Below are 17,305 nucleotides of genomic sequence, written 5' to 3' on the forward strand. Positions count from 1 at the left end.
GTTCTTGGAAATTCAGTGTTAATACATCCAGTTGATATCATGACCGGGACAGGCTTGGAGGGCCGACGGGCCTGTTCCTGTGTTGTATTGATCTTTGTTCAGTTTCTGCAGTGCAGGGGATGTTGAGCCAGATTAAAATGTGAACCACCTAGTCCCTATTACATCAAAGTTAGTAAAGATTTTAATAAACTAAAGACAAACATAGCTACTCCAACTATCACATAAAAAACAAGGAAATTGGAGGAATATACATAGAAGCTGTGCCACCATGTTCTAGATTCCCCAGCCAGGAGTAAAAATCCCTCCGTGTTTACCATGGGGATTTTCAGAATAATTATATTCCTACTATAAAGAAAAATTGTACAGATAGAACCCAGCATTTATGGTTAACTAAAGAAGTTAAGGAAAGCATCAAACTTAAGGAAAAAGCATAAAACTATGCGAAGATAAACAGCACATCAGATGATTGGGTAGAATATAAAGAACAGCTGAGAATTACTAAAAGTTAATCAGGAGGAGAAAATTAGGGCATGAGAGGAGCTCGTTAGAAATGTAAAATCCGCTGTAGAATCCTGTTTGGCTGGCGGTCAGCAGCACCGCCCAGAGCTGCAGACTGGCTGTCCGACCTCTCGGAATCTCTCCAAATGGAGAAAATCAAATTTGCCATCCGAGGGTCGGACGACGGCTTCCACAGAACATGGGAGCCATTCATGCAACTGTTCCGGGACCTGTTTGTGGCCAACGTACAAGAGGAAGAATAGTCAGGTGGCCAAGAATCAGGGGAAAATGGACGGGAATCGGGGGGAGGGTAGCCGGGGGGGGGGGGGGGGGGGGTTACGGGCTCGTTATGGGGGTTTGCTGGCAAGCCAAGGCCCAAAACCAAACTATAAATAAATGCCTATAAACATGTGCCTCGGCCATATTGGGGAATGTAAAATATTGGGGGCCTCACGGTAGCATGGTGGTTAGCATCAATGCTTCACAGCTCCAGGGTCCCAGGTTCGATTCCCGGCTGGGTCACTGTCTGTGTGGAGTCTGCACGTCCTCCCCGTGTGTGCGTGGGTTTCCTCCGGGTGCTCTGGTTTCCTCCCACAGTCCAAAGATGTGCGGGTTAGGTGGATTGGCCATGCTAAATTGCCCGTAGTGTAAGGTTAATGGGGGGATTGTTGGGTTACGGGTATACGGGTTACGTGGGTTTAAGTAGGGTGATCATTGCTCGGCACAACATCGAGGGCCGAAGGGCCTGTTCTGTGCTGTACTGTTCTATGTTCTATGTATGCTGGCTAAAGGGGGCGGCCACAATTGTTGTTATGAAGATGCTTACCTGTAAATATTCATGCTAAATTTTTGTGTTTTCTTTTTTTTCTCTCTAATAATTTGTAATTTGTCATATATAAAATATGAAAACTCAATAAAAAACATTTATAAAAAAAAAGAATGTAAAATCGGATAGCAAGAGCTCCTACAGGTATTTAAAAAGGAAAAAAGTAGAGTGTTGGTTTTTTTCGAGTGACAATGGGGAGTTAATAGTAGATAAGGAAATGGCAGATGAAATGAACAAATATTGTGTTCTGTCTCCACTGTAAAAGGATACAAAATATTTCAGTAATAGCTATGAGTCAAAAGATGTAAAATAGTGGGGAATCTGGTGAAATTACAATCACGAGAGAAACTGTATTGAGCCGGATGGAGCTGTGATCTGACAAGTCTCCAGGACTTGATGGACTACACCCTTATGTCTTAAAATAAAGATTGCTAATGAGGTAGATGCGTTGGTGTTAGTTTTCAAAAATTTACAAGATTCTGGAAAGGTTCCATCAGACTGGAAAGTAGCAAATATAACCTCTCTATTGAAGGGAAGGAGGCATAAAACAGCACAATGTAGGCCAGTTAGCTTGGCATCTGTCGTGGAGAGGGTGTTATAATTGATCGTTGAGGTTATAGCTGGGTACTGAAAGAAACCCAAGATAAAAGTGAATAATCAGCATGGTTTGTGAAGGGGAAAATTGTGTTTAACTAATTTATCGGAGTTCTTTGAAGGAGTGGCATGCACTCTACTTTGGATTTCCAGAAGGCATTTGATAAAGTGCCACAACAAAGGTTATCACACAGTTCGGTGGTAACATATTAACCTGGATTGAAGATTGGCTGGATGGCAGAAAACCGAGTCTGCACAAATAGGTCTTTTTCTGATCGACAGGATGTGACGAGAGGTCTCCCACAGAGGTCTGTGCTGGAGCTTCAACGTTTCCCGATTTATATCAGTGACTTAGATGAGGGAAATGAAGGCATGGTAACTAAATTTGTAGATGCCACAAAGATAGGTTGGAAAGAATGTTGTGAAGAGGACACAAGGAGGCTGCAGATGGATATAGACAGGTTGAGTGAGTGGGCAAAAATCTGGCAGATGTGGGAAAATGTGAAGTTGTTGACTTTGGCAGGAAGGCTAACAAAGCAAAGTATCACTTAAATGGAGAACAACTGCAGAATTCTGAGGTGCAGAAGGATCTAGGTGTTCTGGTGCATGAGTCACAAAAGTTAGTACAGCAAATAATTAAGACAACTAAAGGAATGCTGTTCTTTATTATGAGGGGAATTGAACATAAAATTAAAGATGCGATACTTCAGTTAGACAGGGCATTGGTGAGACCACATATGGAATACTGTGTACAGCTTTGATCCCCTTATTTAAGAAAGGATGTAAATGCGTTGGATGTGATTCAGATGAGGTTAGCTTGACTGATACCTGGAATGAGCAGGTTGTCTTACAAGGCTAGGTTGGACAGACTGGAGTATTCCAAGATAGCCGGAGCATGGCGACTCTCTGCGAGCTCTCACCCCCAGACCCTTTTCTTTGATCTTTTATCACCATTCTGACTTACTAAATCTCTTTTCCATTTCATATATAATTACTTCCTCCTGCTCTTGCTCGTGTATTTGCTTTGTTTGGCCCCTTGTTCCGTGCTGTAACCAATCACTGCTTGTTGATGTACCATTTGTCAATGTTCTCTGTTGATTATTCTTTTATATCTATTATGTACATACTGTGTGCATTCCCTTGGCCACAGAAAAATACTTTTCACTGTACTTCAGTACATGTGACAATAAATCAAATCAAATCAGAAGAGTGAAGGGTGACTTGATTGATGAGATCCTGATTGGTCTTGACAACCAGGACACAGAATTTTTCCACTTGTGGGCGAGTCCAAAACTCACAGGGGACACTATTTTCAAATTAGGGGTCACCCTTTCTGGACAGAGATAAGGAGAATTTTTTTCTCTGAGGGTTGTATAACTTTGGAACTCTGCTGGAGGTGGGATCATTGGATATTTTTTAAGACGGAGGTGCTTAGATCCTTGTTAGGCAAGGGAATCTAAGGTTATTGGGGAGTAGATGGGAATGTAGAATGTGAAACACACAAAGATCAGCCATGATCTTATCAAATGGTAGGGCAGGCTCCAGGGGCAAATTACTTGCATCTGCTCCTATTTCATATGTACTCTGTCAAGCCCCTTCAAATTCTTGTACATTTCAAATACCACTCCCATTCTATGAGTACAGGCCTAATTTACTCGGCCTATAATAGGAAAACCCTGTCATTCTAGGAACCATCAACTGCACTGTCAAAGTAAATGCTTCCTTAAATCTGGAAATCAAAACTGCACACAGTACTCCCAGTGCTGTCTCACCAAAATCCTGTACAATTGTAACAAGACTTCCTTTTTCTTGTATTCCAATTCCCTTGCAATAATAGGCCAATATGCCATTTTCCATCCTAATTGCTTTCTGCGCTTGCATGCTAGTCAGCGTTCCTGTGCGGAGTTCACCCAAGAGCATCTGAACATCAAGTTTCACACCTGATCGATCAATAACAAGTGGTTTCAGGGATACAATGCCGCATAACTTTGAATGTCTCCAAATGCTTCACAGTCCAACGGGAACAATGTTTCACATACCAAAATGAGATTAATGACCAGCTGATTAGTCATTTTGGTGCTGTTACATTGATGGAAGAATTCTGGCCACAACGCCAGGGAGAACTCCCTGCTCATTCAATTAGTAACACCTGCTCAATTGGGCCAGGGATTACAAGCTGTAAAGACGTGGAGAGGTAGTCTTGTAGCACAGTGGATAGTGTCCCTGACTCTGAGACAGAAACTCCAGTTCGGGTCCCACCCCAGGACATGATTGCCAAGAAAGGTTTGTTCATAACACGGTCAAGTGTATCAACCTGCAAATGCTTCCAAACATGCCAATGGCTGGAAGTAAGAGGAGAGACTTGATATGGAGTGGCGCCCCTCAAGCTACAAGTGCCTGGTCACAGACCAGCAACAAAAATCTGCCTAAGTGCATGACTAGGTGCAGGAAGAGAATTGGAAGACAAATGTGGGACTTCAGTTTAAGAGATGTCAGCAAAATTAGGACTGTAAATTAAAGAGAATTAGTGTGGATGCTGGAATCCTGAAACAAAAACAGAAAATACTGGACAATCTCAGGTCGGACAACATCTGCGGCGAGAGAAGGGAGTTAACGTTCTGAGTCTGTACGACTTTGTCAAAGCTAGAGTGTATTGGAAATAGGGTCAGAATTATACTGTGGGGGAGCGTGGAACGGTGGGGCTGGGTAGGGGGCCAGCGATAGGTGGAGATTGACAAAGATGTTGCGGACAGAAAGACAAAAGGAATATAAACGAGGATGATTAAAGCTAATAAGGGAGCTGATATTGGTACACAAAGAGATCAGAATGTGTGAATGGCAAACAAAGGTGAGCCATATGTAAAGGGCAACTAGGAACAGGGAAAAGATGGCCCAAGTGGGATGGGGGGGGGGGGGGGGGGAATAATGGTGAGGGAACAACAGATCTACGGAAGAAATGAAGATAGGACTGTTATCATGTTTGGTGCATAAATACAAGTTTTTAAAGATGTTGAGAGGTTTCAATAAGGACAGCTATTCCCTCTGGAGTGTGAGTCAATAATTAGAAGTCCTTGAGTAAAATCATTGGCAAAAATAGAGAGGAGAGATGAGGAGAAAAGTTTCCCACTTGGGGTGTTGTTGGGATCTGGAATGATATACCTGAAAAGGTGTTGGAAGCTGATTTCATAAAAGAATTTAAGAGAGCTGGGCAGGTACTTGAGGATGAACATACTCAAGAATCACAGGGTGACAAGACAAAATGGAAATAAGCACAGATGTTCTTTCAAAGAGCAAGCACAACCATGGTAGACTAACTGGGCTCCTTTCATGCTGTAACTTTCCATGAGTTCACAAACCCAAACAATCTGATTCAGAATGCCAGAAAGATTTCTCTCGAACAAGTGTTCATTGCTTCAGAAGAGGTGCAGATGAATCTCCAGAAATAATTAGCCAAGAAGCCTTGGTGGGTTAAACCCTGAACGAGCTCTCAGAACGGAATAAGATATGTCCTCTTTAGCTCCAGTTTTGAGACTTACAAGTCCATAAGCTGTGCTCCTCTCATGCTCCTGAGTTATATCCGCTACGTAGGCAAATATCACTGAAAATGTGACTGCAAATACTCCAGACATAGAAATCACTGCAAAGTACCACCTGTGGAGGAAAGCACACACAGAAATAACTAACTTTGTTTGTTGGAATCGCAAACACAAACCAAGAGTAGAAAAACAGCTGGCTTGGGAAATGAATGGCATCCAGCTCAGCACAATAAGGTGTAAATATACAGTTACAAGCAACATATATGGAATAACTTTAGCTCAAAGTACATCATTTGAAGCAGGGTTATGGTTTCTAATTCCTAGCCATTGAGCCCTCCAAAGAGCATCTAGACTTTGGGTGGGAGACAGAGTTGTGCTTAGTGGTGAGCTCCCCTCACAAGCTAGACATGTTCCTGCTCATACATGAAGACTAGGCTCTTGGGGAAGTATTCAAAGACTGACACCTGTGTATCCTTCCCCTCATGAAACACAGCATTCAGGAGAGCGGAAAATGGGCTGGGTGTGTATGGAGGAAGAATGGATAAACATCGGAAAGGTAGTGGTGAGGGGGAAAAGATGTTAATGGAGGAATTTGACATATCCTGTCCCCCCTGTCAAGAACCCACCCCAGATCCACCTATTCACCATGTCCCTTCATTCCCTTCTTTCGGCAGAAATACAATTAATTGGCTCAAGGCCCTTTGCACGGTGGGCTTCAATTCCACCTCGGAACAAGTTTCATTTGACTTCTTTTTCAAATCCTATCCTCCTCATACTCACATGTTTCCAACAGTGTTTGAAATCACTGGAGGGAGTAATCAATTTTACCTGGTTCAACTAGTCAAATTTCTTCACAATTTTGAAACCTTCAATTAAATCAGCTCAAAGTCTCTCAAGCAACTCCAACATTTTTGGCCTTCCCTTGTAATTTAAGTTCTTGATGCCACAATGATCTTGCCCCTAAGCCATGATTGTATTTCATGGTGGAGTAGGCTTGAGAGGCTAAACTGCCTATTCCTGCTCAGAGTTCTTCTGTTCTTATATAAGAATGAACTATTCTGTCTAATTCCACTTTCCAGCTCTTAAGTCTGTAGTCCTGTGGGTAACTGCACCTCAAGCACAAATCTGGTGTTCTCGATTAATTTGGGATTTCTTGATTAATAAGGGGATCAGGGGTTATGGGGAGAAGGCAGGAGAATGGGGATGAGGAACATATCAGCCATGATCGAATGGCAGACAAGACTCGATGGGCCGAGTGCCCTTGTTCTGCTCCTATATCTTATGGTCAGAAGTGGCTAGCCAACAAATCCTAGCTTTGATGGTGGAGGGCAAATTAGCAACACTCTACATAAAAGGCTCCGGTATAAACCTGCCTCAAGACTCCCTGATGCAACAAGAAGGGAGTTCAACACGGTGGTGCAGTGGTTAGCACTGCTGCCTCACAACAGCGAGGACCCGGATTCGAATCCGGCCCCGGGTCACGGTCCATGTGGAGTTTGCACATTCTCCCCATGTTTGCGTGGGTCTCCAAAAGATGTGGAGGGTAGGTGGATTGGCCATGCTAAATTGCCCCTTAATTGTGGGGCGGGGGGAATATTTAGGTAGTCTGAAGGAATCCAGTCAACCGTAACAAATTGAAGTACAGGATAAGTTTTGAAAACATACGTTACAATTTTAGTTATTTCCTGAGATTAGATGCGAATCAATCCCCAAACCTATTCTCACATTGTGGCATAGAAACCTATTAAAAGTGTCTCGGATAGATACTGGTTTTGTTTATGCTCCGATTTGGAATGTAATACAGCAACTTGCAGACACTCACCACGGACTTATTCTCATGAGAGGAATTGGGGCACAGGTGAAGAACACAGTTAAGAGAAGAAAGGACTTCCTGCCCCAAACATCCGACAAAGCTCCAATCAGAGGAGCGCTGAGAAACGATAATATTCCCTGCAGATCAAAGCAAGTCATTAGAAGTAATTAAAATATTACACTCGCCATGGTTTTATCAGAGACGTTGATTCTAGACAGCGGAAAAATAATCAAAATGCTGGAAACCGGAAATAGAAAACTGAACATGCTGGAGGCAAATCAATAGACCTGTTGGTAACAGAACGGAGCTGAGACAGAAAACACTTCACTAGAACCCATCTAAAGCATTAATATAGCAATTCAGGCTGAAAGTGAAAGTATATGTCCCAAGTCACTGCTGGGAAGATTTATTAGTCTGACTATGTTAGGAACATGAATACTTCAAGTTTCAGAGGGCAACAATTATATCTCAATTAATTAAGTTTGCTTGCATCCTCAAGTTCAGCCAGCTTCCTGAATAAAACCATTTTTGAAAGCAAGGAAACAATGTTTTGTTGCTAAAAGGTCAGATAGGAAGTCCTTCTTTAAGGCCGGCACCACTCCTGTCTTGCCCCAAAAGACTGAGTGGCTGCACCGGTGATTTTTCTACTTCCTCACAGGACAAGGAAAACGCAGAGAGAATGGAATTTAAAAGTAGGCATTTTGCTACAGTTGTACAGCTCTTTGCGTGATGTGAGTACTGTGTACAGTTTTGGTCTCCTCATTAGGAGCAGTTGAGAAAAGGTTCACTCGACTGATTTCTGGGACGAGGGGGCTATCCTACGAGGAAAGTTTTGATAGATTGGGCCTGTATCCATTGGAACTTAGAAGAATGAGGGGTGATCTTATTGAAACATAAAAGATCCTGATACTTGACAGGGTGGATATTGAAAGGATGCTTCCCCTTGTGGGGGAGACTAGAACTATGGGGATACAGTTTAGAAGTAAGGGGTCTCCCATTTACGAAAGGGCTGAGGATTTTAAAAATTCTCTCAGAGGCTTAGAGTCTGTGGAATTCTCTCCCCCAAAGAGCAGTGGAAGCTGAGTCATTCGATATTTTTATGGCTGAATTTGATTGACACCCTTGTCAATCCAAAATCGAAGAGTATCGAGGATAGGAGGGCAAGTGAAAGTAGTGCCACATTTTGAGCCAAAATCTCATTGAATGGTTGAGTTGACCCGAAGGACTGAATGACCTACTCCTGCACCTAATTTTTTTGTAGCAAATATCTAATTAGAAGTTTGTCAGGATATGGGTATCGCTGGCACGGCTAACATTTATTACCCGTTGCTAGATGCCCCTTGAGATGGTGGTGGTGGGCCACCTTTTTAATCATTGCAATCAGCGTGGAAAAGGTACATTCAATGTCAGTGAATCAAAACTAAATACGCATTTACTTTTTTTTTTAAAAACACAGCCAATGATAAATAAACTCATTACAGTTTTAAATATAAAGTGCTGATCCATCCAGTTCCTGTAGCAGCGGAGATTTATTTTGCCCTCATCTTTAAAAAAAAAAAATTTAAAGGGTTTTGGGCATCACCGGCTAGGCCAGCATTTATTGCCCATCCCTAACTGCCCTTGATAATGTGTTGGTGAGCTGGCTGCTTCATGTGGTATAACTGCACCCACAGAGCTGTTTGGAAGGGAGGCCCATGATTTTGCTGCAGCGACAATAAAGGAACAGTGATATATTTCCAAGTCAGGATGATGAGTGACTGGGAGGGGAACTTCCAGGTGGTGATGTTCCCAGCTAGCCACTGCTCCTGTACTTCTAGATGGTAGCGGTCGTGGGTTTGGAAGATGCTGCCGAAGGAACGTGGAGAGTTCCTGCAGTGTATCTTGTAGACGGTACACACTGCTGCTACTGTGCGTTGGTTGGTAGAGGGAGCAAATGTTTCTGGAAGGGCTGCCATTCAAGCAGGCTGTTTTGTCCTGGATGGTGTTGAGCTACTCGAGTGTTGTTGGAGCTGCACTCAACCAGGCAAGTCAAGAGTATTCCATCACAATCCTGGACTTGTACCTCGTCAGTAGTGGTCAGGGGGCGAGGGCGGCGGGGATGTTGATGATGGGATTTCAGTGATGGGATGCCATTGAATGTCATGGGGCTACATGTGTAATATAAGGGATTAGTACATGACATTCAGTACATGACAAGAGGTTAGTCCACTTAGCTGGAGTGCATTAATTGGTGCTTTTGTGAGTCAAAACAAACTACTAAAACGGCACAGTGCAAGACAATCCATCTGAAAGAATTGAGATTTAAATATTAAGCCCCACCCCTCCTCTTCCACGTTCTTGAATCAGCTGAGTTTTCACCATTTTCTTTCATTTCTAATGTCCCACATTCTTTTTCTACTACTTTTAAAAGTTTTGCAATTTCACACATGCAGGCCAACAAAAAGCTGCTGCTGGTTCTTTAACTAAGGCAACAAGTCTAGTTTGGAGCTAGCCATTTAAGTCAAACAGAACAGAGACATGTTTTGCTTCCAGTACAGCTTATGCAATTTTATTTTCTTACCTTCACCCCATGAATAAGTCCATTCATTAGGAACGTGTGCTGAGGGAATGTCTGATGCAAAACCTAAGGAAACGAGATGTTATCTCACAAAATCATAATGCGGAGTTGCAAAAGTACATTTCTTTCCTAAGCCACTTTACACTGTGCAGCTGCTACAATCTGACAACACACAGGCCTCTGCAGTCAGCAGCAAAATCATAGCATCCTTGCCACTGTGACCAAGGTTGTCAGCGTACTTTGGCGCAGCTACCAGGTGCACACAACTAATGTGTCAGAAGCAGATGGCACTCGTGTAATGTATTTCTTTTTCATAGCAGAAGTTGGAGCTGGAGCATTCCTACTCTCAAGCTTTTATTCTACAATGTGAATAAATAGATTGTAGGAGTCAGGGCAAAGCAAGACATAACACCCAAATGGTAACAGTTTTCCAAAGTATTACCTCCAGCATTTAATCCCCCTTAAATCTACCGCAAAATTTCTCCTTTCCCTATCTTTCTTGAAGAACTGTTCGGCAGTTTGTTGAGGAATCCACAGGAGTGGATCACAACAGTTTGCGTCGTCATCCTGAACAATACTTTCAATGCGTTTCCAGCAAGGATCACTGAAGGATTGAAACAGTGGGATGATTTTGAGTCACAGTTTCACTGCTCTGCCAGATGACACAAGGGGCTGGTGTGGATTTCTGAGGCATTCCAACAATGTGCAGTTGCACTGAAGCAATTTAGTTACAGCGGTGCTTAAAACTGTATGAATAAATACGGCTGGGGTACAATTCTAGAGGTCATCAACACTTTCACAACCCGCCATTCTTCCCGTGAGTCTGGTCAGCTGGTTACTTGTGCATGTTTCAGCAACAGTCAAATCACAGCACAGCAATCAGTGGTACAACTTCGCCAAGAATACAACAGTTCTCCATCTCAGCTGAGAAACTAGCGATAGAACATGGAACTTGCCTAATGCACATGGCTTGGTTAACACCCTGTTGGGGATTTTCACATTGAACTGTCGATGGGAGTTATTATTCAAAGAAAGGTAAATAGTGAACATTGTACTCACAGTTAACATAGGAGTCGTCAGCAATCCCCAAGCGAAGAACTCCAAAAAGATGACAATCACTGCATGGTAAACACTCGGCTCACCTATCCCTTGTGGCTGAAAACAAAAAACAAATAAATCAATCCAAAGGAACACCATAATTTTCATAACTCTTAGTTGGAGCATCAGCTTTGGTCAGGAGTTGCTCGAGTCAGGAATCTTAGACCGGCATATAATTTAAGATCAAATCCAAGACTGAAGGAGTGCCACACTGATGGAAGTCCCTTCTGTCATCTGGTGGCTTTAGGAATGCAAATTATCCCTCTCTTATCCTCATTATCGAAGGCTTGCTAATTGTGGTTTAATTATGCCATGATTTACATTGGGCAAGTAGACAAGGCAGGCCCCCCCCCCAACATCCACTTCAGCTGGTATAGGAACTGAACCGACTCCATTAACGTTATGAAGCATCACATTCTAACCAACCAAGCTAACCAGCCCCACAAACTGTCCGAACAGAAACTACTCCTAATGCCACTCTTCCAGTAAATCCAAGGAGCCAGCGATTTAATGAAAGAAGCAAGAGGGCATTCAGCTAAAGGACTGAGCACAATATTTCAATCTTCCTTAAATCTGAAAATAGTGCTGATGAATTGGACAGTAAACTGATGTAGCACTTATCCAAGAAGGGGGAAAAGATTGATTAGAGAAAAATAACAAGCTAAGCACCACTTGTGGGTAACTCTTAGAATCCATAATTCCCAGTATAATTAGAGCAGATATAGAATGCATGGGTTCATAAACTTGGTCAACTTGCTTCAGTTGAAAGAAAAAGTGACTGAAAAAAGGAATGCCGTAATGTTGTGTTTATAGTTTTATAAAAAGGCTTTAGATAAAGGTATCTCAAGAGCCTTGTAAAAGAATGTACATGTGGGCGGCACGTTGGCTAGCACTGTTGACTCACAGCACTGAGGGCCCATGTTCAATCCCAATCCCGGGTCACTGTCCGTGTGGAGTTTGCACATTCTCATGTCTGTGTGGGTCTCACTCCCACAACCCAAAGATGTGCAGGTTAGGTGGATTGGCCATGCTAAATTGCCCCTAAATTTGAAAAAATAATTGGGCACTAAATTTATTTTTTAAATGTAGACACATGGCATAAGAGGTAATGCAGCAGCATGGTCAGAAAACTGACTAATGGACAAGTATTAAAAGCTTTGAGTAAGCTTCAGAGTTGGCCGGATTGGAGCAGTCCTACCCGTTATAGGAAGGTGAATTTCACTCGGATAGGGTCAGGATTGGGAAACGATGCTATACAGAGATACTGGAGTTACTTGGGCTCTTTCCACTGAAAAAGAGAAACAAAGAAATTCAATGGAGTGTTTTTAGAATGAATATGGAAGTGTCATTTCATCTGCTTTCTTATCAGCTGTGGAAATAGTTTAATTGAAAATTTCAAAACTGAGATAGGTAAGAGATTTTTTGGGCAAAAGGATTAAGGGAACGGAAGTAAAATAGATGGATGAATTTAAGAAGCTGATCAATAGGATAGGCTCAAGGAGCTGAATGTCCTCCTTCTGTTCCAATTGCTTGGTATTGAATTATTTAAGAAGGTTTTGTTGCACAAGTTAAATTAAGTAGTCACCGTTCATGAATGGCAAGTTTTTCAGAGGCCTCTCCAAATTGAGCTTACATCAAGAGTGTTTTTCCGGAGATAAAATAACACTGCTACAGTCAATGTCTGACACTAATGTGGCATTACAGGTTTACAAGCAAATTCAGCTTGGTACCACTGCTAAACCTTTATGTGTAACTCGATTGTTACAATCAGAATCAACTCTGAAATCAACTGAACGAGGCTCCCTTCTCCAGGAAATGTCACACAGTCTCACTTTGGTGTTTCAAGCCTGCTCTTAGATGCAGCTTCAGAGCAAAGCAAAACCCCAATGAATCAATGTTAAGAGTGTTGAATGCACTCCATCCCTTCATACTAGCGCTAACAGTTTGAATAAGCAGTGACCTAAGCAAATTCACTACTTTTAATATAGTGAATACATGCCTGGTGTCGAGCTGCTGAAACAATGCAAGCTGATGAGAACATATACAAAAAAGTTTGCTTGGTCTACGCAATAATTTCAACATCTGTCGACCAAACAGGGTCCAGACAAACAACTCAATATGTGCACAATAAACAGTTCATGAGCTTACCAGCTGACTTAATCACAAGAAAGTTGTTCTCTGTCCATTATCCTCAATCAACAGTACAACCATACATAAATCACCGAGGAAAAAGATCAAAATCTTCTAGTGGAGTTGTTATTCATCTGAAAATTAATAATTGAATTTTTGAATCATATTATTCTTTTCTTGGTGTAGAGCTAGCTAATGGAATGTTCTATAAGAGGTAAGCACCATACCAAACACCACCTCACCACAATCCTTAAATTATTTATTCATAGATTTACCCTCCAATAAATAGGCTTAAGGAGATTTGAGCTTTTCCGAGTTCAATAGTTTTGTAAATTTTCAACTTGCATCCAGCGATACTGAAAGCCTAAATTATTACGTTATAAATTTACTCAAACATCAGGAACAACTTATGTGGAAACAGAGCAACACAACAGAACCCAGTAAACCCAGCTACATCAGATCACAAACAGATGTGAAACACAGCCTAAGCCTCTCCCTTAATACAATTAAATTGGTCAAAATAAAAACATCTCCATCTCTCAGCAAGTCTTATACACTCTCAATCCAAGCTGCCTGTTCCCCTTATACACAGACTTTATCCTGATTTTCAAATCACCCCATAAATCTTGTCCTATTTTCCCTAGCCACTTGCACTCAGCTACTCCGACCCTCTGGCGAGAGATCATTTTGTAAAGGGCAACAAAGAGTCCACAACGAGTTTGTCAAAAAACAACTTATTTTATTTCCCACTTTATTATGTGCAGCTCCAGTATTTCCTGACTGGGTCTTGTCTGGTCAGTGCCTCACTGGTTGACTCAATTTAGACAAAGTAAACATTGGTACGGGACCCCACCCCCTTATTGGGAGAGTTCAGAAGGAGGGTGCCGGATCCTTTTGGCGTTCGGCTGGGCGTCATCCACCGAGGTGCTGGATCGGAGGATGTGCATCTCAGGAGGCAATTGCCACTTCCGACACGAACGTCGCATTAGCTGCCATTTCAGAGGGCGTGGATCTCCCATCAGAGACATCCCGCGTTTCCATCTCCGAATCAGAGTCGATAACTGCAGTCATCTCGGCGCCCTGACACACTGGGGCCCTGCGGAGGCCCGATCAGGCAGCAGATGGGGTTCGAGGTTTCGAAGACGAGTTTGTGCTGTGGCCAGGCAATAGATGTGGTTTTAGAAGTAGTTTCTGAGGATGAGGAACTTTCTATAGAAGCGGTCACCTGGCCCCAATATAGTCACGGTGCTCTCATAGTATGACCCTGGGCTTGCACCTGGTAAGAGGCTGGCCCTCTCGACGATAAATAATGCTGGGGATCCACTGGGCACTGTCGGCGAAGTTTCAAACAAACACGGAGTCACCTGGTACAAAGTGCCAAAGACGCCAAAGCCGTTGCTGCTCCTGGTTGTGGTGCACATTCGCACCCATGTCTGGAAAAATCATGCTAAGACGGGGGCGAATTCTCTGGCCAATCAGTAATTCCACGTGGCAACCCAGACACTTTGTGAAGAGTGGTCCTGTAGCTAAATAAGAAACGAGCTAGTAACCATCAATCCCGAATTGTGGGCAGCATGGTAGCACAGTTGCTTCACAGCACCTGTTCAATTCCCAGTGTCTGTGCGGAGTCTGCATGTTCTCCCAGTGTCTGCGTGGGTTCCTCTGGGTGCTCTGGTTTCCTACCACAAGACCTGAAAGACATGCTGTTAGGTCATCTGGACATTCGGAATTCTCCCGTGTACCCGAACTGGCACTGGAATGTGGCGACAAGGGGATTTTCACAGTAACTTCATTGAAGTGTTAATGTAGGACTATTTGTGACAATAAAGATTATCAAGTACTGCAGGGAGACCGTGCGTGCAAAATGACAAGCACAACTTCTTGATGGTCGTCCGTGAAGTGGTTCCCGCCATCTTGTGCACCTCAAGCCACTTTGAATGTGCGTCAATCACGAAGAGGAACATGGACCCCTGAAACGAGCCGGCAAAGTCGGCAAGCAGCCGTGCCCATGGAAAGCCGGGCAATTCCCAATGATGCCTGGGGCAGTCGGCGTGAGCTTCTCATGCCCTTGGCAAACAGAGGATGTCTGCACCAAGGCCCGGCCATCATACGCAACTGCATGTCAAATGTTCATCTTGGACATGTTTGGATGACCATTGTGGAGGTCTTTCAAGATTAACTCCTGTCCTTTGTCGAGGATGATTATGCATATTCCCCACAGCAGGATACCATACCTTACATTCAACTCAGACAGCTTGGAGTAAAATGCCTTCAACTTGGCTGGGAGTTGACAAACGCTGCCCACCGTATAATGCCATGTGCTGAATTTTCCAACGGATCGGGTCTGCCGGGGTCCACTCTGAGATCCATGTCGCTGTGACAGGCAATATGTCCATGAAATTCAGGTTCGCGACTACCTCGACCATCTTGGGGTCGACAGGGAGCTGTTCGTTAAAAGCAACCTGCTCTGTGTCTGCATTCGCAATTAGAGGTTCAAAAGAATACTCGTAGGCGGCTAGTAATACACCCAGCGCTGGATGCATGCAGAGCAATGGGCGGAATCGCTTTATCCTCTTTGAAGTGTCCGAGTAAAGGCTCAAGATCTGCAACAACAGTAAAATGACAGGCGTGGATGTACTGCTGAAACCGTTTCACAGCTAGCACCACCGCCAGACCGTCCTTCTCAATCTGTGTTTACTTCCTTTCCTCTGCAGTCAACGTATGGGAAGCGAAGGAAATGGGCCATTCCCTTCCGTTATTCATTCAGAACGGCCCAAATACCATAGGGACAAGCGTCACGTGATGAGCAAGGGTTTGGCACGATCAGAATGGGTCAGTAACCTGGAAGGCAACAACTGTTTTTTACCCGATGAAGAGCGGTTTACCGTGGCCGGCACCAGGCTCATCCATGATCCTTTTTCAGAAGGAGGTGTAAGAGAGCCAATGTGGTAGCCAGGTTCGAAAGAAACTTCCCGTAATAGCTAACGAGACCGAGGAAATATTGAAGTTCCGAGGCATCCATCGGGGTGGGGCCTGCTGGATAGTGTGCACCGTCTGTGCGATGGGGTGTGGATCTTCGCAGGCCACCCGATAGCCGAGGTTGACTACCTCCCTCGCATGAAACTCGCACTTCGCTCTCCGTAGGCGGACATCAGCGTCAGAAATCCACTTCAATACCACCTCCGGGTTTTTCGAGTGCTCTTGCTCAGAGGCTGCCGTTGTCAGCACATCATCTAAATAAACAGCTACAAGTGGGAGCCCCCACAGGAGGTTCTGCATCATGAAAAATAGCACGGGCGTGGACATTCTGAATGCAGCCTTGTTTAGGCCCCTGTGCATATTGATGGTGACATACTTGCAAGAGTCAGCATGCAACTTGAGCTGCAAATACGCGCGGCTCGATAGGCCCACTCGTAAGCTTTGTGTAAAGGTCCTCAATGCGGGGCATGGGGTAGCGGTCCATCTGCAAAGCTGTGGTCACCGTTAATTTATAATTCCCGCATAAATGAACCATTTTGTTCAGCTTCATTTTTTAAATATAAATTCAGAGTACCCAATTCATTTTTTCCAATTAAGGGGCAATTCAGCATGGCCAATCCACCTACACTGCACATTTTTGGATTCTGGGAGCAAAACCCACATGAACACAGGGCGAATGTGCAAACTCCAAACAGTGACCCAGGGTCGGGATCGAACCTGGGACCTCGGCACCGTGAGGCAGTGCTGTCCAGCTTCATGACCAGTACCATCAGTACTGCCCAATCTGCGAACTGGACAGGTTTAATGATCCCCAAAGATTCCGAGCGACCAAGCTCAATCTCCATCTTTTCCAGCAAAGCACTGGGAACTGGGCATGCTCAGAAATATCATGGCGGGGCTTCCGGATCGACCTGTATCCGGGCTGTGGCCCCCTTTTCCCCCCTCCAAACCGGGTTGGAACACGTCGGGGGAATTTTCTTAACACCTCACCCAAACCATCGGAACTTGTCGGAAGAACGTGCTGCCACTGCAGTTGTAGATGACGCAGCCAGTCACAGCACAACAGGCTGGGTGCGTTCTTTTACCACGATGTGCGGGAGGCACGCCGATTAGCATCCATAAACCACCGGGATAACAGTCACACCCACATATCAGCTGGCTCTCCCGTGTAGGGTATTTGTCAAATCCAAGGTCCGATTTCCCATCCTAATGCAGTCAAACATCCACTGACCGACCATGGAGATCACTGCACCGGTGTCCAACGACATATTGAG

At 43.9% G+C, this 17,305-nt stretch overlaps 1 protein-coding gene across 2 annotated transcripts in view; it reads right to left on the reverse strand.

Annotated features, from left to right (window-relative positions):
• The window catches only part of LOC119953624 (hippocampus abundant transcript 1 protein-like), an 86,075-nt gene that overhangs the window by 32,027 nt on the left and 36,743 nt on the right, over positions 1-17,305 (reverse strand). The window contains exons 1-5 of one of the 2 annotated variants that reach the window (XM_038778076.1): positions 13,071-13,177; positions 10,884-10,979; positions 9,828-9,890; positions 7,277-7,404; positions 5,455-5,569 (exon numbers count right to left, since the gene is read on the reverse strand). In XM_038778076.1, coding sequence (XP_038634004.1) covers positions 5,455-5,569; positions 7,277-7,404; positions 9,828-9,890; positions 10,884-10,892 — 315 coding nt within the window. In that variant the 5' untranslated portion in view covers positions 10,893-10,979; positions 13,071-13,177. Of the gene's footprint in view, positions 1-5,454; positions 5,570-7,276; positions 7,405-9,827; positions 9,891-10,883; positions 10,980-13,070; positions 13,178-17,305 lie in introns of those variants that run through there. The other variant, XM_038778074.1, reaches the window with a different exon arrangement.

The sequence above is a fragment of the Scyliorhinus canicula genome, chromosome 18 (assembly GCF_902713615.1).
Source record: "Scyliorhinus canicula chromosome 18, sScyCan1.1, whole genome shotgun sequence".
NCBI classification, from domain to species: Eukaryota; Metazoa; Chordata; class Chondrichthyes; order Carcharhiniformes; family Scyliorhinidae; genus Scyliorhinus; species Scyliorhinus canicula.